Source organism: Eretmochelys imbricata, unplaced genomic scaffold (assembly GCF_965152235.1).
Source record: "Eretmochelys imbricata isolate rEreImb1 unplaced genomic scaffold, rEreImb1.hap1 Scaffold_45, whole genome shotgun sequence".
Classification (NCBI taxonomy): Eukaryota; Metazoa; Chordata; order Testudines; family Cheloniidae; genus Eretmochelys; species Eretmochelys imbricata.
The window spans coordinates 30,285-50,510 of NW_027554357.1; the positions used below are offsets into that span (position 1 = coordinate 30,285).

The 20,226-nt window shown below is 70.7% G+C and overlaps 4 protein-coding genes across 8 annotated transcripts in view; 3 read left to right on the top strand and 1 right to left on the bottom strand.

The window, feature by feature from the left end:
* LOC144258861 (coronin-1A-like) overlaps positions 1-6,875 on the top strand; it is a 7,247-nt gene extending 372 nt beyond the window's left edge. The window contains 11 exon segments of the mRNA XM_077806990.1: positions 355-493; positions 925-1,057; positions 1,574-1,749; positions 1,889-2,008; positions 3,908-4,012; positions 4,127-4,216; positions 4,218-4,256; positions 4,258-4,274; positions 5,235-5,292; positions 5,441-5,653; positions 6,400-6,875. Coding sequence (XP_077663116.1) covers positions 355-493; positions 925-1,057; positions 1,574-1,749; positions 1,889-2,008; positions 3,908-4,012; positions 4,127-4,216; positions 4,218-4,256; positions 4,258-4,274; positions 5,235-5,292; positions 5,441-5,653; positions 6,400-6,498 — 1,189 coding nt within the window. The 3' untranslated portion in view covers positions 6,499-6,875.
* Positions 6,876-7,476: 601 nt separating this feature from the next.
* On the bottom strand, positions 7,477-8,939 carry BOLA2 (bolA family member 2). The gene is made up of 3 exons (XM_077806998.1): positions 8,800-8,939; positions 7,938-8,035; positions 7,477-7,671 (listed from the first exon to the last, which is right to left on the bottom strand). Exons 1-3 carry the CDS (start codon positions 8,875-8,877, stop codon positions 7,566-7,568), a joined length of 282 nt encoding a protein of 93 aa, XP_077663124.1. The 5' UTR covers positions 8,878-8,939; the 3' UTR covers positions 7,477-7,565.
* On the top strand, positions 8,938-14,363 carry SLX1B (structure-specific endonuclease subunit SLX1B). Of its 4 annotated transcripts, none has more exons than XM_077806995.1 (7): positions 8,938-9,123; positions 10,050-10,230; positions 12,317-12,368; positions 12,953-13,300; positions 13,474-13,604; positions 13,770-13,857; positions 14,203-14,363. In XM_077806995.1, the coding sequence occupies exons 2-7, from the start codon at positions 10,058-10,060 to the stop codon at positions 14,230-14,232; spliced, it is 822 nt and encodes a 273-aa protein (XP_077663121.1). In that variant the 5' UTR covers positions 8,938-9,123; positions 10,050-10,057; the 3' UTR covers positions 14,233-14,363. The 4 variants fall into 4 exon arrangements, with proteins under 4 accessions (XP_077663121.1, XP_077663119.1, XP_077663120.1 ...); XM_077806993.1 differs by lacking the exon at positions 8,938-9,123 and adding an exon at positions 9,130-9,314; XM_077806994.1 differs by lacking the exon at positions 8,938-9,123 and adding an exon at positions 9,130-9,295.
* A 406-nt stretch (positions 14,364-14,769) lies between these two features.
* LOC144258862 (sulfotransferase 1A1-like) lies at positions 14,770-18,839 on the top strand. 2 transcript variants are annotated; one of them, XM_077806991.1, is made up of 8 exons: positions 14,770-14,925; positions 15,993-16,141; positions 16,240-16,365; positions 17,365-17,462; positions 17,615-17,741; positions 17,949-18,043; positions 18,266-18,446; positions 18,657-18,839. In XM_077806991.1, the coding sequence occupies exons 2-8, from the start codon at positions 15,994-15,996 to the stop codon at positions 18,767-18,769; spliced, it is 888 nt and encodes a 295-aa protein (XP_077663117.1). In that variant the 5' UTR covers positions 14,770-14,925; position 15,993; the 3' UTR covers positions 18,770-18,839. The 2 variants fall into 2 exon arrangements, with proteins under 2 accessions (XP_077663117.1, XP_077663118.1); XM_077806992.1 differs by lacking the exon at positions 16,240-16,365.
* Positions 18,840-20,226: the final 1,387 nt, after the last annotated feature.

A 20,226-nucleotide genomic window follows, 5' to 3' on the forward strand; every position in this document is an offset into this window, starting at 1 on the left:
TCCTTTCGACTCTGCTCACAAATCCTCATTTGAAACGATTAGGTGCGCCAACATCGCCGACATGGAGGCACCGACCTGGCCATAAACAGCTGGACAAGGAAGCTAGTCTGCGTTCCCACTTCTCACATCTACGATACTTTGCCAGCTACACGTCGTTTATCGTACACTGAGTACGCTTTTAAAGGGTGTATTAATGTTTCCATTTCAGTTCAAATTTCCAAACAGTCACTAAATTGGCATGTAACTAGTTCACAAAGCTGGGGGGTGGCGTTGGGGGAAATTCGGGGGGGGTGCAGGGAAATCACTGGAGGGGAGATGGGGTGCAGTGGTTTGGGCGCCTGGGTCCTAACTCAGCTCTTCTCCCGGCAGACCGGGGCGCCTGGACAAGTCGCAGCCCCTGGTTTGCGGGCACACGGCCCCGGTGCTGGACATCGAGTGGTGCCCGCACAACGACAACATCATCGCCAGCGGCTCTGAGGACTGCACCGTCATGGTGAGCGGGGGGGGGGGGGGGGGGGCCTGGGGCCGCACCGTCATGGTGAGCGGGGGGGGGGGGGGGGGCCTGGGGCCGCACCGTCATGGTGAGCGGGGGGGGGGGGGGGCCTGGGGCCGTACCGTCATGGTGAGCTGGGGGGGGGCCTGGGGCCCGCACCGTCATGGTGAGCGGGGGGGGGGGGGCTGGGGCTGCACCGTCATGGCAGGTGGGGGGGGACCTGGGGCCGCACCGTCATGGTGAGTGGGGGGGGCCTGGGGGCTGCACCATCATGGCAGGTGGGGGGGGGACCTGGGGCTGCACCGTCATGGTGAGCGGGGGGGGGGCCTGGGGCTGCACCGTCATGGCGAGCGGGGGGGTTGATCCGAAGGCCCCAGGCCGCTCCCCCCGGAGCGTGTGGGGCCGGGGGTGACCCCGCTGTCTCCCCGCAGGTGTGGGAGATACCGGACGGGGGGCTCGTGCGACCCCTGACGGAGCCGGTCCGGGTCACGCTGGAGGGGCACTCGAAGCGCGTCGGCATCGTGGCCTGGCACCCCACGGCCCAGAACGTGCTGCTGAGCGCAGGTACTGCCAGGGGCTGGGGGGCGCCCCCCCTGCTCCGCCCCCGCCCCCCCGCCTCCCCTCCCCCCCCAGGCTGTGACAACGCCGTGCTGCTGAGCGCAGGTACTGCCAGGGGCTGGGGGGCGCCCCCCTGCTCCGCCCCCTGCCCCCCGCCCCGCCCCACCCCCGCTGACCCTCCCCCCCCCCAGGCTGTGACAACGCCGTGCTGCTGAGCGCAGGTACTGCCAGGGGCTGGGGGGCACCCCCCCTGCTCCGCCCCCTGCCCCCCGCCCCGCCCTCCCCTCCCCCCCAGGCTGTGACAACGCCGTGCTGCTGAGCGCAGGTACTGCCAGGGGCTGGGGGGGCGCCCCCCCTGCTCCGCCCCCGCCCCCCCGCCCCCGCCCCTCCTCCCCTCCCTCCCCTCCCCTCCCCCTCCCCCCCCCAGGCTGTGACAACGCCGTGCTGCTGAGCGCAGGTACTGCCAGGGGCTGGGGGGTGCCCCCCTGCCCCCCGCCCCCGCTGACCCCCCCTCCCCCCCAGGCTGTGACAACGCCCTGCTGCTGTGGGACGTGGGCTCGGGCCGGGCGCTGGTGGAGCTGCGGGACCTGCACCCCGACGTCATCCACAGCGTGGCCTGGAGCCGCGACGGCTCCCGCCTCTGCACCACCTGCCGGGACCGCCGGGTCCGCGTGATCGAGCCCCGCTCCGGCCGCCCTGCTCGCCGTGAGTGCGGGGCGGGGCCGCGGGGGGCGGGGGGGCCGGGGGGACGGGCTACGGCTAGCCTGGGGCTAGGGGGGCATGGGGGGCGGGGCCGTGGGGGGGCTGCCTGTCTCTCTGACCCCCGTCTCCCCACAGGAAAAGGCCAGCCCCCACGAGGGCTCCCGGCCCGTCCGCGCTGTCCTGCTGGCCGACGGCAAGATCCTCACCACGGGCTTCAGCCGCATGAGCGAGCGCCAGGTGGCGCTGTGGGACCCGGTGAGACCCCGCCCCCTGGGACCCCGCCCCCCAGGGACCTGGGGAGACCCCGCCCCCTGGGACCCGCCCCCTGGGACCCGGTGAGACCCCCGCCCCCCTGGGACCCGGTGAGACCCCCGCCCCCCTGGGACCCCACCCCCCCTGGGACCCGGTGAGATCCCGCCCCCCTGGGACCCGGTGAGACCCCGCCCCCCTGGGACCCGGTGAGACCCCGCCCCCCTGGGACCCCACCCCCCCAGGGACCCGGGAACACCCCGCCCCCTGGGACCCCGCCCCCCAGGGACCCGGTGAGACCCCGCCCCCCCTGGGACCCGGTGAGACCCCGCCCCCTGGGACCCCGCCCCCCAGGGACCTGGGGAGACCCCGCCCCCTGGGACCCCCGCCCCCTGGGACCCCGCCCCCAGGGACCCGGTGAGACCCAGCCCCCAGGGACCCGGGGAGACCCCGCCCCCTGGGACCCCGCCCCCCCTGGGACCCGGTGAGATCCCGCCCCCTGGGACCCCGCCCCCCCAGGGACCCGGTGAGACCCCGCCCCCTGGAACCCGAGGAGACCCCCGCCCCCTGGGACCCCACCCCCCTGGGACCCGGTGAGACCCCGCCCCCCCAGGGACCCGGGGAGACCCCGCCCCCTGGGACCCCCGCCCCCCAGGGACCCGGTGAGACCCCGCCCCCTGGGACCCCCGCCCCCCAGGGACCTGGGGAGACCCCGCCCCCAGGGACCCCGCCCCCAGGGACCCGGTGAGACCCCCGCCCCCAGGGACCCAGTGAGACCGCGCCCCCCTGGGACCCGGGGAGACCCCGCCCCCTGGGACCCCGCCCCCCAGGGACCCGGGGAGACCCCGCCCCCCTGGGACCCCGCCCCCCAGGGACCCGGTGAGACCCCGCCCCCCCTGAGACCCCGCCCCCTGAGACCCCGCCCCCTGGGACCCCCGTGAGACCCCGCCCCCCCCAGGGACCCAGAGAGACCCCTCCCCCCTGGGACCCCGCCCCCTGGACCCGGGGAGACCCCTCCCCCCTGGGACCCCACCCCCCAGGGACCCTGGGAGACCCCTCCCCCCTGTGACCCCGCCCCCCAGGGACCCGGTGAGACCCCGCCCCCTTGGGACCCCACCCCCTGGGACCCGGTGAGACCCCGCCCCCTGGGGACCCCGCCCCCCAGGGACCCGGTGAGACCCCGCCCCCCTGAGACCCCCGCCCCCTGGGACCCCACCCCCTGGGACCCAGTGAGACCCCGCCCCCCAGGGACCCGAGGAGACCCCGCCCCCTGGACCCGGGGAGACCCCTCCCCCCTGGGACCCCACCCCCCAGGGACCCTGGGAGACCCCTCCCGCCTGGGACCCCCGCCCCCCCCAGGGACCCGGTGAGACCCCGCCCCCTGAGACCCCGCCCCCCTTGGGACCCCACCCCCTGGGACCCAGTGAGACCCCGCCCCCCAGGGACCCGGGGAGACCCCTCCCCCCTGGGACCCCGCCCCCCAGGGACCCTGGGAGACCCCTCCCCCCTGGGACCCCCGCCCCCTGGGACCCGGTGAGACCCCGCCCCCCAGGGACCCGGGGAGACCCCGTCCCCTGGGACCCCCGCCCCCCTGGGCCCAGGGAGACCCTGCCCCCCTGGGACCCCACCCCCCAGGGACCCTGGGAGACCCCTCCCCCTGGGCTCCCCTGGGAGCCTGCCTCACACCCCCTCCCATGGGGCCTGGGGGGACCCCTTCTCATCCCCCCCCCCCAGCAAGTGATGCAGAACTCAGGGAGAAACCCTGCCCCCAACCCTGCCTTCTAGCCCCACCCACCTACCTCTCCTCTAGCCCCTCCCCAAGTGAGCAGCAGGTGGGGCTGTGGGACGCTGAGCGGGACCCTGCCCCCGCCACCCCCCTGACCCCCTGGTCTCTCCCCACACCAGGCGCACCTGGAGGAGCCCATGAACCTGCAGGAGCTGGACACGAGCAGCGGGGTGCTGGTCCCCCACTACGACCCCGACACCAGCATGGTCTACCTCTGCGGCAAGGTTGGTGCAGGACCCAGGCGTCCGGGGGAGCCCACTGGGGACAGGAGCTTGGGGGTCCTGGGGGGGGGCTCCCCGGCTCCCGCCCGCTGACCGCCCCATCTGTCCCCCCCGCAGGGCGACAGCTCCATCCGCTACTTCGAGGTGACGCCCGAGGCCCCCTACCTGCACTTCCTCTCCATCTTCAGCTCCAAGGAGTCCCAGCGCGGGGGGCGGCTGGATGCCCAAGCGGGGCCTGGACGTCAGCAAAGTGCGAGATCGCCAGGTACAGGGGACCCCCCACCCCCCTTGGGACACCTGAATCCCCCCGAGTCCCCCCAAACCCCCCCAGCTTCTCTTCAGACACCTAAATCCCCCCAGGTCCCCCCAAAACCCCCTCGGAACCCCAGCCTCCCTTTGGATACCTGAATTCCCCCAGCCCCCCAAAACCTCCCTCAGCCCCCCAGACTCCCAACAATCCCTGAACCCCACAAAATCCCCCTTGAACTCCAAAACCCCCCCAAATCTCCCCAGCCACCAACCCTCCCTGAAACCTCCCAATTCCCCATAGACCCCAGAATCCCCCCAATCCCCAGCCTCCTCCAGTGCCCCCCAAATCCTCCTCAGCCCCCCCATAATCCCTTCCCCCCGCACTGCACAGCAGTGCCCTTGTGGTAGGAAGCGACCCTGAGACATAACCCTGGGCTCAAGCAAGGCTTGGAGCAGAGCCAGGCTGGGGGAAACCCTCCTGAGAGGTGCTGGGCACACGACACTCACGTCCCCATCCCAGACCGGTGGAACCCGAACACCAAAGAGAACAGGGACGCGCTGACCCCCCCAGGGCAGGAGGACAGAGCGATGGGTGGGGGCCGTACGTAAGTGGTTTGTGTTGATGTATAATATGGAGTCTCTGGCTGGCAGAGGGGGGAACGGAAAGTCCTGCCGTTCACTGAGCAGGTCCATTGTTACGAGCACACTTGTATTATTGGTCCGGTAGAGTCTGCGGGATCCTAGTACCTGCCTCGTTGACAATAAACCTGGCCAGGTGCCTTCGTCCCTTAACAGATCTTGTGGTCATTGGGCGGTTCTGTGTGCCGGCTGTCTGCACAGGGCTGCGGCGGCAGACAGGGAGACTGTCACACAGCCAAACATCTAACCACACCACTCAGCCCCCCAATACTCTCCACTGCTGGGATCCCAAGAGACCCCCCCCCCACTCTGAACCCCCCTTCCCTCCGCATTTCAGATTCTACAAACTCCACGAGCGCAGATGTGAGCCCATTGCCATGACGGTGCCCCGCAAGGTGAGCTGGGGGCTGGGAGCTTGGACGCCTGGGTTCTATCCCAGCTTGGGTAGGGGAGAGGAGCCCTGATGCCTAGGTTCTATCTTGGCTTGGGGAGGGGCTGGGAGCATGGACGCCTGGGTCCCATGCTGGCTCTCTCCTCCCGCAGTCAGATCTGTTCCAGGAGGACCTGTACCCCGACACGGTCGGGCCTGACCCCGCGCTGACGGCAGAAGAATGGTTTGGGGGCAAGGACGCCGGCCCCCTGCTCATCTCCCTGAAGGATGGATACGTCCCACCCAAGAGTCGCGAGTTCAAAGTCAACAAGAGCATCCTGGAGCCGCGCCGGAGCCAGCCTTGCCCAGATGGGGCCAGCCCTGGGGTGAGATGGGGGGGGGCTGCAGGTTGGGAGTGAGGGGCACCGGCAGAGCTGGGGGGGGGGCAGGGCTGGGCCAGCAGGGGCTGCGGGTCGGGAGTGAGGGGCACTGGCGGAGATGGGGGAGGGGAGCTCAGGGCTGGGCCAGCAGGGGGCTGCGGGCCAGGAGCGGGGGGGCACCGGCAGAGCTGGGGGAGGGGACCCCATGGCTGGGCCAGCAGGGGCTGCGGGCCGGGAGCGGGGGGCACCGGCAGAGCTGGGGGAGGGGAGCTCAGGGCTGGGCCGGCAGGGGGCTGCGGGCCGGGAGCGGGGGGCACCGGCAGAGCTGGGGGAGGGGACCCCATGGCTGGGCCAGCAGGGGCTGCGGGCCGGGAGCGAGGGGCACCGGCAGAGCTGGGGGAGGGGACCCCATGGCTGGGCCGGCAGGGGGCTGCGGGCCGGGAGCGGGGGGGCACCGGCAGAGCTGGGGGAGGGGACCCCATGGCTGGGCCAGCAGGGGCTGCGGGCCGGGAGCGGGGGGCACCGGCAGAGCTGGGGGAGGGGACCCCATGGCTGGGCCGGCAGGGGCTGCGGGCCGGGAGCGGGGGGCACCGGCAGAGCTGGGGGAGGGGAGCTCAGGGCTGGGCCGGCAGGGGGCTGCGGGCCGGGAGCGGGGGGCACCGGCAGAGCTGGGGGAGGGGACCCCATGGCTGGGCCGGTAGGGGGCTGCGGGCCGGGAGCGAGGGCACCCCACGAGCTCTCCCCCTCCCCAGGCGCTGGAGAAGTTGACCGAGGACGTGCGGCAGCTGCAGGCGAGGGTGGCAGAGCAGGACCGACGCATCGCGGTGCTGGAGACGCAGGCTGCCAAATAGCCGGGGGGAGCCTCTGTCCCCCCACAACTTTCTGTCAAACTCAGGGCTGCCCCAAGGCACTGGAACTCCCCCGCCCCCCACAAGCTTTGACAGCTGGAGCCTCTTTCTGCCCCCCTGGCTGCCAGCAAGCGGCGCTTCCCACCGCCCCAGCATCTGCCATGGCCAAAGAGCCCCCCCCCCACTACACCTTTATGGGGGGCCAGGTCCTGCCAAATTAACCCTCCAATGCCCCTATAATCCCCCTTCCCTTCCCCGTACCCTCCCCTCCCTCTCTGGGAGGCCGGATCCCTCCCGCCCTGTACAGAGAAGCTTTTATCTTTTTTACCTTTGTTGTTTAAGTCATTGGGGTGAGGGGAGTAACGGGGGGGGGATATGGTGGAACGGGGGGGCCACCCCAGGAGAGGGGACGGGCACCAGTGTCTTTCTGCTGTGAACGGTTCTACCAATAAACTTTGTAAATAGCACCTCTGCCCTGCTTTATGCTGGGGGTGGGGCGTGGCCGAGACCGCCCCCCCGCCCATGGCGGAGACAGGGAGACATGGGAGGTCAGACCTCAGGGGAAACGGGAACGCCCTCCACGCGGGACAGGTGTTGACTCTAAAGGCTACTGATGGCAGCTTTGCAGGACGCATCAAACCAAGGGATTGTTAAAACCACAAAGGGTTCAATTGCCCCCCTCCCAATTCATAACCTGAAATGCCCCAGCTAGGCACCTCCCCCACCCGCCTGCTGGCTGGGAATACTGGGTACGGCTCCAGGTGAGGAGTGAGGGGCACCGGCAGGACTGGGGGGGCAGGGCTGGGCTAGCAGGGGGGTGCAGGTCGTGAGTGAGGGGCACCGGCAGGGCTGGGGGGGCAGAGCTGGCCTGGTGGGGGGGCTGCGGGACGCGAGTGGGGGGCACCGGCAGGACTGGGGGGGCAGGGCTGGCCTGGCGGGGGGGCTGTGGGTCGCGAGTGGGGGGCACCAGTCAGACACTAGTTTGTTGCCCATAATCCTTTATTGCAGCTGATCTCTCAGCTCCGTGGGGCGCGGGGTCCCAGCTCCGTCCTGCTCCGGGGCCGGGGGTCTCACTGCAGGCCCCCCCGCTCCTTCTCCCACTGCTCGGGGGTCAGCGTGCGCTGCTCGAAGGCGTGAATGTGCTTCAGCTCCTCTGCCAACAGCTCGTTCACCAGCCTGTGGGGAGGGGGGTCAGTGCCAGGCCCAGCAGCCCCGGGGGGTCAGGGACGGGGAGGCTGGGCCCGGGGGCTGGAGGGCCGGTTAATGGGTCACGCCCCAGCGCTCTCCCCAACCGCACCGGCAGGTGGGGGTCCCTGTGGGGGAGGCAGGGTGGGGTCAGCCCCAGACTGTGATGGGGGAGACCGGAGCCCGGGGTCGGCAGGGGCAGGGCCAGAGGCCCCGGGGCTCTGGGGACGGGGCCCCGGGCTGGGCCCCCGGCTCACCGGTGTCGATGGAGCAGGGGCTTCCCCCGGAACCGGGACGAGACGACCAGAACCTTGAAGCTGGTGGAGCAGCGGCTCGGGGTCGTGTCCTCGACTTCCTGGGGGGAGAGACATGAGGGGGGGTGACCCCCAACTCCCCGATCCAACCCGGGCACCCAGGGACCCCTCCAACACCAGCCCCAGAGAGCCCCCTGCCCCGACAGGGACCCCCGACACCAGCTCCCGCCCCCCCCACCTGCCCCTCCCCCAACGGGGACCCCGACACCAGCTCCCGCCCCCCCACCTGCCCCAGATCGACTCCCACCTGCCCCTCCCCCGACGGGGACCCCGACACCAGCTTCCGCCCCCCCACCTGCCCCAGATCGACCCCCACCTGCCCCTCCCCCAACGGGGACCCCGACACCAGCTCCCGCCCCCCCACCTGCCCCAGATCGACTCCCACCTGCCCCTCCCCCGACGGGGACCCCGACACCAGCTCCCGCCCCCCCACCTGCCCCAGATCGACCCCCACCTGCCCCTCCCCCGACGGGGACCCCGACACCAGCTCCCGCCCCCCCACCTGCCCCAGATCGACCCCCACCTGCCCCTCCCCCAACGGGGACCCCGACACCAGCTCCCGCCCCCCCACCTGCCCCAGATCGACCCCCACCTGCCCCTCCCCCAACGGGGACCCCGACACCAGCTCCCGCCCCCCCACCTGCCCCAGATCGACCCCCACCTGCCCCTCCCCCAACGGGGACCCCGACACCAGGCCCCGGATTTGATCCCCCGCCCCGGCGGTCAGAGCCGGCACCGCGCGGGGGAGGGGCCTAGGGGGTATTTGGGGGGAGGGGCCCCCGGGGAGGGTTGCGGGGGGGCTCACCACGTGCTCCGCCTCCAGCCCCCGCAGCAGCCGCCCCCGGAGGGTCTCCGCGCTCAGAGCCGGCCCGGCCGCCTCCATCCCGCTCCCCAAGGCGCTAGACCCCGCCCACTTCCGCCTCTAGTCATGTCCTCACTTCCGCCTCTGGTCCCGCCACTTCCGCCTCTGGTCATGTCCTCACTTCCGCCTTAGGTCCCGCCACTTCCGCCTCTAGTCATCTCCTCACTTCCGCCTCTCGTGCCGCCACTTCCGCCTCTGGTCATGCCTTCACTTCCGCCTCTCGTGCCGCCACTTCTGCCTCTAGTCATCTCCTCACTTCCGCCTCAGGTCCCGTCCCAATGCGCCGCTCGCCCCAGCTCCTCCAATCAGAGTAGGGCTGGGGGGCGGGCTTTCCGCGAGGTGGCCAATAGGGTCCATCCTGGGAAGCGACACCGCCCAAAGGCACCAATCAGAGGGAGGCGCCTGGTGCCTCTTCCCGAGCTGGGCTCGGGCGCTGGCGGTAGGAGCTGAGACTGAAGGCAGGATGGGAGGGGCCCCGGGGCATGCTGGGAGATGGGGGACACGGGAGGGGGGAGACCGGAGCATGCTGGGAAGTTGGGGGGGACGCGGTGCATGCTGGGAGATTGGGGGTACGGGAGAAGTGGGGGGCATGCTGGGAGATGGGGACACCTGGGGGAGACCCGGGGCATGCTGGGAAGTGGGGGACCTGGAGCATGCTGGGAGAAGGGGGCACTGGGGGAAACCCGGGGCATGCTGGGAAGTGGGGGACCTGGAGCATGCTGGGAGAAGGGGGCACTGGGGGAAACCCAGGGCATGCTGGGAAGTGGGGGACCTGGAGCATGCTGGGAGATGGGGGCACCTGGGGGAGACCCAGGGCATGCTGGGAAGTGAGGGACCTGGAGCATGCTGGGAGAAGGGGGCACTGGGGGATACCCGGGGCATGCTGGGAAGTGGGGGACCTGGAGCATGCTGGGAGATGGGGGCATCTGGGGGAGACCCTGGGCATGCTGGGAGATGGGGAGACCCGGGGCATGCTGGGAAGTGGGGGACCTGGAGCATGCTGGGAGATGGGGAGACCCGGGGCATGCTGGGAAGTGGGGGACCTGGTGCATGCTGGGAGATGGGGAGACCCGGGGCATGCTGGGAAGTGGGGGACCTGGAGCATGCTGGGAGAGGGGGGCACTGGGGGAGACCCGGGGCATGCTGGGAAGTGGGGCTGGCCGGCCATGACCTTTCCCGCCCCCTCTCCCCAGGCCCGGCCATGGGAGCGGAGCCGCGAGGGTTCTTCGGCGTCTACCTGCTGTTCTGCACCAACCCCCGGTACCGGGGCCGCGTCTACGTCGGCTTCACTGTGGCCCCCCAGCGCCGCATCGGGCAGCACAACGCCGGCAAGCGCCGCGGTGGGGCCTGGAAGACCAGTGGGCGCGGGCCCTGGTAACCCTGGGGGGATCCCAGCATGCAACGCTGGTGGGGGGGGTAATCCCAGCATGCCACACACGCGTGCGAACCTAAACAGCAGACAAGGGCTTGCTGGAAGTGGTGGTCGGCATGGGACGGGGGGAGCGGGGCATGCTGGGAGCGCTGGCTGGCCTGGAGCAGGGCATGCTGGGAGCGGGGGGAGCGGGGCATGCTGGGAGCACGGGGCAGGGGGGACAGGGCATGCTGGGAGCGGGGGGAGCGGGGCATGCTGGGAGCGCTGGCTGGCCCGGAGCAGAGCATGCTGGGAGCGGGGGGAGCAGGGCATGCTGGGAGCGCGGGGCAGGGGGAGCGGGGCATGCTGGGAGCGGGGGGAGCAGGGCATGCTGGGAGCGCGGGGCGGGGGGAGCGGGGCATGCTGGGAGCGCTGGCTGGCCCGGAGCAGGGCATGCTGAGAGCGGGGGGAGCGGGGCATGCTGGGAGCACGGGGCGGGGGGGGGCAGGGCATGCTGGGAGCGGGGGGAGCGGGGCATGCTGGGAGCGCTGGCTGGCCCGGAGCAGAGCATGCTGGGAGCGGGGGGAGCAGGGCATGCTGGGAGCGCGGGGCAGGGGGAGCGGGGCATGCTGGGAGCACGGGGCAGGGGGAGCAGGGCATGCTGGGAGCGGGGGGGAGCGGGGCATGCTGGGAGCACTGGCTGGCCCGGAGCAGGGCATGCTGGGAGCAGGGGGAGCGGGGCATGCTGGGAGCGCTGGCTGGCCCGGAGCAGGGCATGCTGGGAGCACGGGGCAGGGGGAGCGGGGCATGCTGGGAGCAAGGGGAGCGGGGCATGCTGGGAGCGCAGGGCAGGGGGAGCAGGGCATGCTGGGAGCGGGGGGAGCGGAGCATGCTGGGAGCACGGGGCAGGGGGAGCGGGGCATGCTGGGAGCACAGGGCAGGGGGAGCAGGGCATGCTGGGAGCATGGGGCAGGGGGAGCGGGGCATGCTGGGAGCGCGGGGCAGGGGGAGCAGGGCATGCTGGGAGCGGGGGGAGCGGGGCATGCTGGGAGCGCTGGCTGGCCCGGAGCAGGGCATGCTGGGAGCACGGGGCAGGGGGAGCGGGGCATGCTGGGAGCAAGGGGAGCGGGGCATGCTGGGAGCGCGGGGCAGGGGGAGCAGGGCATGCTGGGAGCGGGGGGAGCGGAGCATGCTGGGAGCACGGGGCAGGGGGAGCGGGGCATGCTGGGAGCACAGGGCAGGGGGAGCAGGGCATGCTGGGAGCATGGGGCAGGGGGAGCGGGGCATGCTGGGAGTGGGGGGAGCAGGGCATGCTGGGAGCGGGGGGAGCGGGGCATGCTGGGAGCACGGGGCAGGGGGAGCGGGGCATGCTGGGAGCACAGGGCAGGGGGAGCAGGGCATGCTGGGAGCACAGGGCAGGGGGAGCAGGGCATGCTGGGAGCATGGGGCAGGGGGAGCGGGGCATGCTGGGAGCGCGGGGCAGGGGGAGCAGGGCATGCTGGGAGCGCGGGGCAGGGGGAGCAGGGCATGCTGGGAGCATGGAGCAGGGGGAGCGGGGCATGCTGGGAGCGCGGGGCAGGGGGAGCAGGGCATGCTGGGAGCGGGGGGAGCGGAGCATGCTGGGAACACGGGGCAGGGGGAGCGGGGCATGCTGGGAGCACGGGGCAGGGGGAGCGGGGCATGCTGGGAGCACGGGGCAGGGGGAGCGGGGCATGCTGGGAGCGCGGGGCAGGGGGAGCAGGGCATGCTGGGAGCGGGGGGAGCGGAGCATGCTGGGAGCACGGGGCAGGGGGAGCGGGGCATGCTGGGAGCGCGGGGCAGGGGGAGCAGGGCATGCTGGGAGCATGGAGCAGGGGGAGCGGGGCATGCTGGGAGCGCGGGGCAGGGGGAGCGGGGCATGCTGGGAGCGGGGGGGAGCGGGGCATGCTGGGAGCGGGGGGAGCGGAGCATGCTGGGAGCACGGGGCAGGGGGAGCGGGGCATGCTGGGAGCACGGGGCAGGGGGAGCGGGGCATGCTGGGAGCACGGGGCAGGGGGAGCGGGGCATGCTGGGAGCGGGGGGAGCGGGGCATGCTGGGAGCGCTGGCTGACCTGGGTTCTCTCCTTGCAGGGAGATGGTGCTGATTGTCCACGGCTTCCCCTCCGACGTGGCTGCGCTGCGGGTACCTGCTGGTGCCCCTCACTCCTGACCCGCAGCCCCCCCCACTCTGCCGGTGCCCCCCCCGCTCTGCCGGTGCCCCCCACTCCCGCCCCGCAGCCCCCGCCCCCCTGCTCTGCCGGTGCCCCCCACTCCCGACCCGCAGCCCCCGCCTTCCCCGCTCTGCTGGTGCCCCTCACTCCTGACCCGCAGCCCCCCCCACTCTGCCGGTGCCCCCCCCCGCTCTGCCGGTGCCCCCCCACTCCCGCCCCGCAGCCCCCGCCCCCCTGCTCTGCCGGTGCCCCCCACTCCCGACCCGCAGCCCCCGCCTTCCCCGCTCTGCTGGTGCCCCTCACTCCTGACCCGCAGCCCCCCCCACTCTGCCAATGCCCCCCCCGCTCTGCCGGTGCCCCCCACTCCCGCCCCGCAGCCCCCGCCTCCCCCGCTCTGCCGGTGCCCCCCACTCCCGCCCCGCAGCCCCCGCCTCCCCCGCTCTGCCGGTGCCCCTCACTCCCGCCCCGCAGCCCCCGCCCCCCCCGCTCTGCCGGTGCCCCTCACTCCCGACCCGCAGATCCCGCTCTCTAACTCCGCTGTCTCTCTGCCCCCCAGTTCGAGTGGGCCTGGCAGCACCCCCACACTTCTCGCCGTCTCTCCCACGTGAGCCGCCGCGCCCGCCGGGAGACCCGCTTCGATTTCCACCTGCGGGTTCTGGCCCACATGCTGCGTGTGGCCCCCTGGTTCCGCCTGCCCCTCACTGTGCGCTGGCTGGAGCAGGCGTACCGCCAGGACTTCCCCCCCGCCCTCCAGCCCCCCCTGCACATGCCCCTGGCCTTTGGGCCGGTCCGGGCGCTGGGCCCAGCCGGGGGGCGCGGGGAGCGGGGGCAGGAAGAACCCGGCCCTCCACCGGGGCCGGCGGCCCAGACCCAGCGCTGCACCCTCTGCCTGAGGAGACTCCAGGTAGGTTGGGGGTTCTCGGACACCGGGGTTCTCTAGAAGGGGAGGGGGAGGCTGGGACCCTGGACTCCTGGGTTCTCTCCCAGCTCAGGGGTGAGGGGCTGGGGAGTGAGGGCTAGTGATTAGAGTGGAGGGGCTGTACCCTCCCCCACCTCTGTCTGTCTTCCCCCCTGCAGGACGTGGACGACCCTCCCCTGCGCTGCTTCCACCCCGGATGCCCGCTGGCCGCCCACCCCGCCTGCCTGGCGCGGGAGTTCCTGCGGGAGGAGCCGCAGCAGTTCCTGCCCGTGGAGGGGCGCTGCCCAGGGTATGGGGCCCCCAGCGGAGCCCAGGGACCAGTGGGGGCTCCCCTGGGAGGAGCGGATCTCTAGGGAGGGCAGGGATGGGACGCAGTTGCTATGGGCAACATCCCCAGCATGTTGCCTTGGCAACCCAATTCCCATGGTGAAGGCCCCCCCATTTTCTGTTGCAGCTGCAAGAACCTCCTCCTGTGGGGCGACCTGGTTCGATACCACCAGGGTTGCTATGGTGACCTGGAAGAAGTCCCTGCCTCCTCCCAGGTAAGCCCCGCCCTCTTGCTGCTAAGCTCCACCCATGGCGCGTTCCCCTTTGGCACAAGAGCCCCACCCATTGTGTGGGGGAGCCTATTGGGCCGCCCCTCGTGGCTTTAAGCCCACCCCCTTCCCTGTGCCTGCCCTTTGGCTACTAAGCCCCGCCCTGTCCACGCCCCCTCTCGCAGTAAGCCCTGCCCCCATTCTCTCCCCTCCCCTGTCACAGTCTCTTGCTGCTAAACTCCTCCCTGCTTTGTCCCCGCCCCTTTGAGTCAGCCAAGCCCCGCCCCCTCACTCTGTCCCCGCCCCCCTCACAGGGAAGCCCCTCCCTCTCTGACTCCCTGCCGCCCACAGGGACACTGGACAGAGGAGCTGCGGAGCTGAAGACCCGAGGGGAGGAGCCTGCGCTGGAGGGGCGGGGCAAAGGGCCGGTGGTCCCGCCCCCTCCTGGATCGCCGGGGGGCCCAGGGGATAATTATGGACTTACATGAAATAAAAAATCCCAGGAGATTCAAGTCCCGGCTGTGCCTGACACGGGGGACCCAGGTGTCCGGGGAGGGAGTCTGGGGGGGGGGACAAGGACAGGCAGGGGAAGAGCCCCAGGCTTTGGGGGAGGATCCTGGAACCTTTCCCTGCCCCCTCCCCCCAACTGCCGCCTGAAGCCCGGAGGGGGGTGAGCTGCTGGGGGGGCAGGGACCCCTCCCCCACCCAGCGAGTTCCTGGACTGTGTGACCCGAGCAACCTGCAGCCCCTGACACCGGCGGGGGGAGGGGACCCGGGGCTGGGGGGAAACAAGGGTGGGGAAGGGGACCCAGGCGTCCGGGCGCGGGGGGAACAGGGATGGGGAAGAGGACCCAGACGTCCGGGGACGTTGCCCCTGAGCGCTGGGGAAGGGGGAGGGGAACCAGAGAGAGATGAAGACGGGGAGGGACCCAGGCGTCCGCCCCCGGCCCCATGGCGGTGGGAGCAGCCCCCTCCTGGCCCCTCTCCACGCCCCGCCCGCCCCTGGCTCCGCCGATAAAACCCGCCCGGCCCCGCGCCGCGTTTCCCCGGACCCCGCCGCCGAGCCCCGAGCAAGTGAGTGGGGGAGGGGCTGCTCCTCCGGGACCCCCCCAGGCAGGAGAAGGGACCCAGGTGTCCGGGGCCCCCAGGTCGGGCAGAGGGATGGGACGCGGGGCCCGAGAACCAGCCCTTCTCCTGAGGGGACCCTCCTACCCCCCTAAAGAAAGGGGCAGCCGCATGTGTCCCCCCCCGGTTCCTGACCCCCCCCCACCCGCGTCTGGACCCTGCCCCCAGGAATGTCCCGGAGCCACCAACTTCTCCCTTTCCTGCCAGAAACTTTCACAACTCGCCCCTCCCGCGCGCCAGTGCCCCCCACTCCCGACCCGCAGCCCCATGCCAGCCCCGCCCTGCCGGTGCCCCCCACTCCCGACCCGCAGCCCCCTGCCAGCCCCGCCCTGCCGGTGCCCCCCACTCCCGACCCGCAGCCCCATGCCAGCCCCGCCCTGCCGGTGCCCCTCACTCCCGACCCACAGCCCCCTGCCAGCCCAACCCTGCCCACCCCCAGCCCTGCCGGTGCCCCCCACTCCCGACCCACAGCCCCCTGCCAGCCCAGCTGTGCCCCCCGCAGCTCTGCCGGTGCCCCTCACTCCCGACCCGCAGCCCCCTGCCAGCCCAACCCTGCCCCCCAGCCCTGCTGGTGCCCCTCCCTCCCGACCCGCAGCCCCATGCCAGCCCCGCCCTGCCGGTGCCCCCCATTCCCGACCCGCAGCCCCCTGCCAGCCCCGCCCTGCCGGTGCCCCCCACTCCCGACCCGCAGCCCCATGCCAGCCCCGCCCTGCCGGTGCCCCCCACTCCCGACCCACAGCCCCCTGCCAGCCCAGCTGTGCCCCCCGCAGCCCTGCTGGTGCCCCTCCCTCCCGACCCGCAGCCCCCTGTTACCCCAGCCCTCCCCCCCCCAGCTCTGCCAGTGCCCGTCACTCCCGACCCGCAGCCCCCTGCCAGCCCAGCCCTGCCCCCCAGCCCTGCCGGTGCCCCTCACTCCCGACCCGCAGCCCCCCCAGCCCTGGGCTCGAGATGTGCGTGTGTGTGGGGCGGGGTGATCTCCAGGGTGCCGAAGTCCTCTTTAACCCTTTCTCTCACAGGATGCAGCCAGCCAAGGAGACTCCGCGCCCAGCCTTGATCCCCATTCGGGGAGTCCCCATGATCAAATACTTCGCTGAGAACTGGGGGGAGGTGGAGGGATTCCAGGCGCAGCCGGATGATCTACTGATCTCCACGTACCCCAAATCTGGTGAGTGCCTCCAACCTGCCCCAGAGCCCCTCCGTGCCCTGGTGCCCCTCACTCCCGACCCGCAGCCCCGGCTAGCTTAGCCTGCCCGTCCCCTGCAGGTACCACCTGGATCAGTGAGATCGTTGACATGATCTACAACGATGGAGACACAGAGAAATGCAAGCGAGAGGCCATCTACATGCGAGTCCCCTTCCTGGAGTTTGCTGTTCCTGGGATCCCCACTGGTAACGCAGACTTGGCTCCCAGGGCGCTGTGGGGAGGGGGCAGGGCGCTGGCTGTGGCGGGAGCTCCTGCAATCCTAGAATATCGGGGTGGGAAGGGACCTCGGGAGGTCACCTAGTCCCACCCCCTGCTCAAAGCAGGACTGACCCCAACTAAATCATCCCAGCCAGGGCTTGTCAAGCCGGGCCTTAAACACCTCTAAGGAAGGAGATTCCACCACCTCCCTAGGGAACCCATTGCAGGGCTTCCCCACCCTCCTAGTGAAATCGTGTTTCCTCATCTCCAACCTAGACCTCCCCCACGGCAACTAGAGACCATTGCTCCTCGTTCTGTCGTCTGCCACCCCTGAGAACAGCCGAGCTCCATCCTCTCTGGAACCACCTTCAGGGAGTTGAAAGCAGCTATCAAATCCCCCCTCACTCTTCTCTTCCGCAGACTAAACAATCCCAGTTCCCTCAGCCTCTCCTCATAAGTCATGTGTTCCAGTCCCCTCATCATTTTTGTTGCCCTTCGCTGGACTCTCTCCAATTTATCCACATCCTTCTTGTAGTGGGGGCCCAAAACTGGACACAGTACTCCAGATGAGGCCTCACCAATGTCGAATAGAGGGGGACGATCACGTCCCTCCATCTGCTGGCAATGCCCCTACTTATACATCCCAAAATGCCATTGGCCTTCTTGGCAACAAGGGCACACTGCTGACTCATATCCAGCTTCTCGTCCACTGTCACCCCTAGGTCCTTTTCTGCAGAACTGCTGCCGAGCCGCTCGGTCCTTAGTCTGTAGCTGTGCATTGAGTTCTTCCGTCCTAAGTGCAGGACCCTGCACTTATCCTTATTGAACCTCATCAGATTTCTTTTGGCCCAGTCCTCCCATTTGTCTAGGTCCCGGCTACTCCAGCCTGGCCTCTCCTAGCAGGGGGCACTGAGGGCAGGGTGCTGTGGGCAGGGGGCACTGGCTGTGGGGGGGCTCCTGGCTCACCCCTGCCCTGTGCCCCCCAGGGGTGGAGCTGCTCCAGAAGAGGCCATCCCGGCGGCTGGTGAAGACCCATCTCCCGGTGCAGCTGCTGCCGGAGTCGTTCTGGGAGCAGGACTGTAAGGTGAGCCTCGGGCTGTGGGGCTGGGGTTACCATTGGGGGCGCCAGCTGGGGCTCTGGGGGGGTAGTGGTGTGGGGAGCGGAGGTCTGAGGTCTCAGCTGCGGGGGGGAAGGGGCGGTCAGACCCTGACCCCCGTGTCCCCCACCCCCTCCAGATGATCTACATGGCCAGGAACGCCAAGGACGTGGCCGTGTCCTACTATTACTTCTACCAGATGGCGAAGGTGCACCCGGACCCCGGCTCCTGGGACCACTTCCTGGATGACTTCACGGCCGGGAGAGGTGGGGCGCGAGCAGGGGCTGATCTCCTCCGGGGGGCGCTGGCTCAGACCTGCCCCCAGGGCATAGACTGGCTGGCACAGGGGGACTGGGGGAATTGGCTGGCTCGGGGGGATCCCTGGGGAGCAGGGGGGGCCTGCCTGGCTCGGGGGACCCTCAGGTGGGCGTGTGAGGGGCCTGGGGGTCTCTGAGCCGTCTGTCCTCCCCCAGTGTCGTTCGGGTCGTGGCACCAGCACGTCCGGGGCTGGTGGGAGAAGAGACGAGATCACCGAATGCTCTACCTGTTCTACGAGGACATGAAAGAGGTGAGCCCCCCCAACGGCCCCTCCTTCCTGTCCCTGCCCCCCCTGACGGCCCCACCCCCCTTCCTGTCTCCGGCCCCCCCCCCCCCGCACCCCTGCTTCCTGTCCCCGGCCCCCACCAGACAGCCCCATGTCTCCAGATCTGACCCAGCCCCCCAAGGTTCCCCTCCCCCAGGAGAGTGCGGTCCAGCGCCCCCCACTGTCTCTGACCCCCATCCCGCCCAGGACCCCCGGCGCGAGATCCGGAAGGTGCTGGAGTTCCTGGGGCGCCCCCCATCCGAGGGGCTCGTGGAGGCGATCGCCCAGCACACCTCGTTCACCAAGATGAAGCAGAACTTCATGGCCAACTACAAAACCATCCCCACCAGCGTCATGGACCACAGCATCTCGCCCTTCATGCGCAAGGGTACGGGGGCACCAGGGGGCAAGGAGTGGGGCCCAGCGGGGGTCGCTGTGCTGTGGGGTGGGCTCAGTGAGGTGCCAGGGGGCAGGCTCGGTGAGGTGCCAGGGGACATGGGGTGGGAGGCTCAGTGGGGGGCAGAGAACCAGGGGGCACGGCTTGGGGGGCTCAGCGGGGTGCCAGGGGGCGCAATGACCGCACTGTCCTGCCCCCCAGGTGTGACGGGCGACTGGAAGAACCAGTTCACGGTGGCCCAGAACGAGCGATTTGACGCCGACTACGAGAGGCAAATGGAGGGAACCGACCTGAGCTTCCGGATGGAGATCTGAGCCCCCCTGCCCCACATCACCCCCCCCCACGCCCCACTGCAGAGAGATAAACCTGAGTTACCTGCTCTGATCTGCGTGTGCTTCACTGTAGCCCCAGCCTCTCCCAGCAGGGAGCGCTGCGGGGAGGGGAAGGGGTGCTGGCTGTGGGGGACGGGTGCTGTGGGGGGGAACCTTTCTCTGGTTCTCAGCCCCCCCATCCCACCCCTGCTCTGCTGTAGGGATCTGACTCCAGTTCCACTTGCCCCCCTGCCAGAGCCTCTTGCATAATCCGCCCCCACATCCCACCCGGGAGGGGAGTGAGGCCGACGGGTTAGAGCCCGGACGCCTGGGTTTTCTCCCACATCCTACACTGGGCCCAGAACAATCAATAACCCTGGAGCCCCCGACACCAGGAATCACGCCCACTCCCTGGCCAGGCTGGGCGAGGAGCCACCCAGAATCCAGGCCTCCGGGCAGCGGGTCAAAGGGCCAGGCCGGGGGTAGTTAATGAACAAACCCTAGAATGGGTCAATAAGGCAGCCAGTGGGGGACAGGGTGCGGGGCTGGCTCTGTAAGTGCTGGGGCGGAGGGGGGCAGGGCTCTGGGGAGTGGTGGGGGCATGGCACTGGGGGGCAGGGTATGGGGGGGGCAGAGAGGCAGGAGCTGTGCGGGCAGGGTACGGGGAGCTGTGGGACAGGGTGTGGGGCCTGGGGGGGGCAGGGTACGGGTGCGGGGAGCTGTAGGGAGGGGGAAAGTCACACAGCCAGGATGTTTGTGTAATCAGCTGTTCAGCTCACCCCAGGGCTGGGGGGTAACGGTGCAGCCCCCCCGCCATTAGATCTGGGGGATCCCCCGATAAAGCCAGAGGCCTCTGTGACTCCCAGCCACAGCCCCCTTCCATGCCCGTGCCTCCCACCCTAGGGGGCGAGCTGGGGCCTGGCATGCTGCTGACATGCCCCCCTACCAATCCCACATGGCCCCTGGGGAAAGGAGGGGCAGAGACCCCCCCATGGTGGGTGGTGGGGAGGGGCCTGCCAGGGGCCGCAGCAGCCAGGGGCGCAGGGACCCACCTGCACCCTGTCCCTCACCTTGACCTGCCCAGCTGGGCCCAGGCGGGTCCCATGGGGCGGCTGCAGGGAGGTACTAGAGAGCGATGTCTCTGCCGGGACCTGGCACTGCCCGGTGCCGAAGGGCCGGACACAATGGGGGCTGGGGCAGGGCCCAAGGAGGCCAAGACCCTGATATAGGGCATGTGGGGTGACCTGGCGTTAACCCAACATCATGGGAGGAAACGAGACGAAAGGCCTGGCCCGGTCTGCCAGGAGATGGGGGCACAGGCTGGCACCCACTCGAGGGCACATTGACCACATGGGGGGCTGGTACCAGGCAGGTCCCAGCTCTCCAGACTGGCCTGGGGGTGGGAAATACCCAGGGCTCAATTTGTAACGAACGATGGGCTGGGGCTCACGGAACGTTTT

Coding starts and splice junctions, on each gene's coding strand:
- LOC144258862 (XM_077806991.1), top strand. CDS start 15,994: ATGCAGCCAGCCAAGGAGACTCCGCGCCCAGCCTTGATCCCCATTCGG. Junction 18,044..18,265: donor TCTACGAGGACATGAAAGAG/GTGAGCCCCCCC, acceptor CATCCCGCCCAG/GACCCCCGGCGCGAGATCCG. Junction 18,447..18,656: donor CTCGCCCTTCATGCGCAAGG/GTACGGGGGCAC, acceptor CCTGCCCCCCAG/GTGTGACGGGCGACTGGAAG.
- BOLA2 (XM_077806998.1), bottom strand. CDS start 8,877: ATGGAGGCGGCCGGGCCGGCTCTGAGCGCGGAGACCCTCCGGGGGCGG. Junction 8,036..8,799: donor GGCTGGAGGCGGAGCACGTG/GTGAGCCCCCCC, acceptor CTCTCCCCCCAG/GAAGTCGAGGACACGACCCC. Junction 7,672..7,937: donor CCCCTGCTCCATCGACACCG/GTGAGCCGGGGG, acceptor CCCTCCCCACAG/GCTGGTGAACGAGCTGTTGG.
- SLX1B (XM_077806995.1), top strand. CDS start 10,058: ATGGGAGCGGAGCCGCGAGGGTTCTTCGGCGTCTACCTGCTGTTCTGC. Junction 10,231..12,316: donor ACCAGTGGGCGCGGGCCCTG/GTAACCCTGGGG, acceptor CTCTCCTTGCAG/GGAGATGGTGCTGATTGTCC. Junction 12,369..12,952: donor CCGACGTGGCTGCGCTGCGG/GTACCTGCTGGT, acceptor TCTGCCCCCCAG/TTCGAGTGGGCCTGGCAGCA.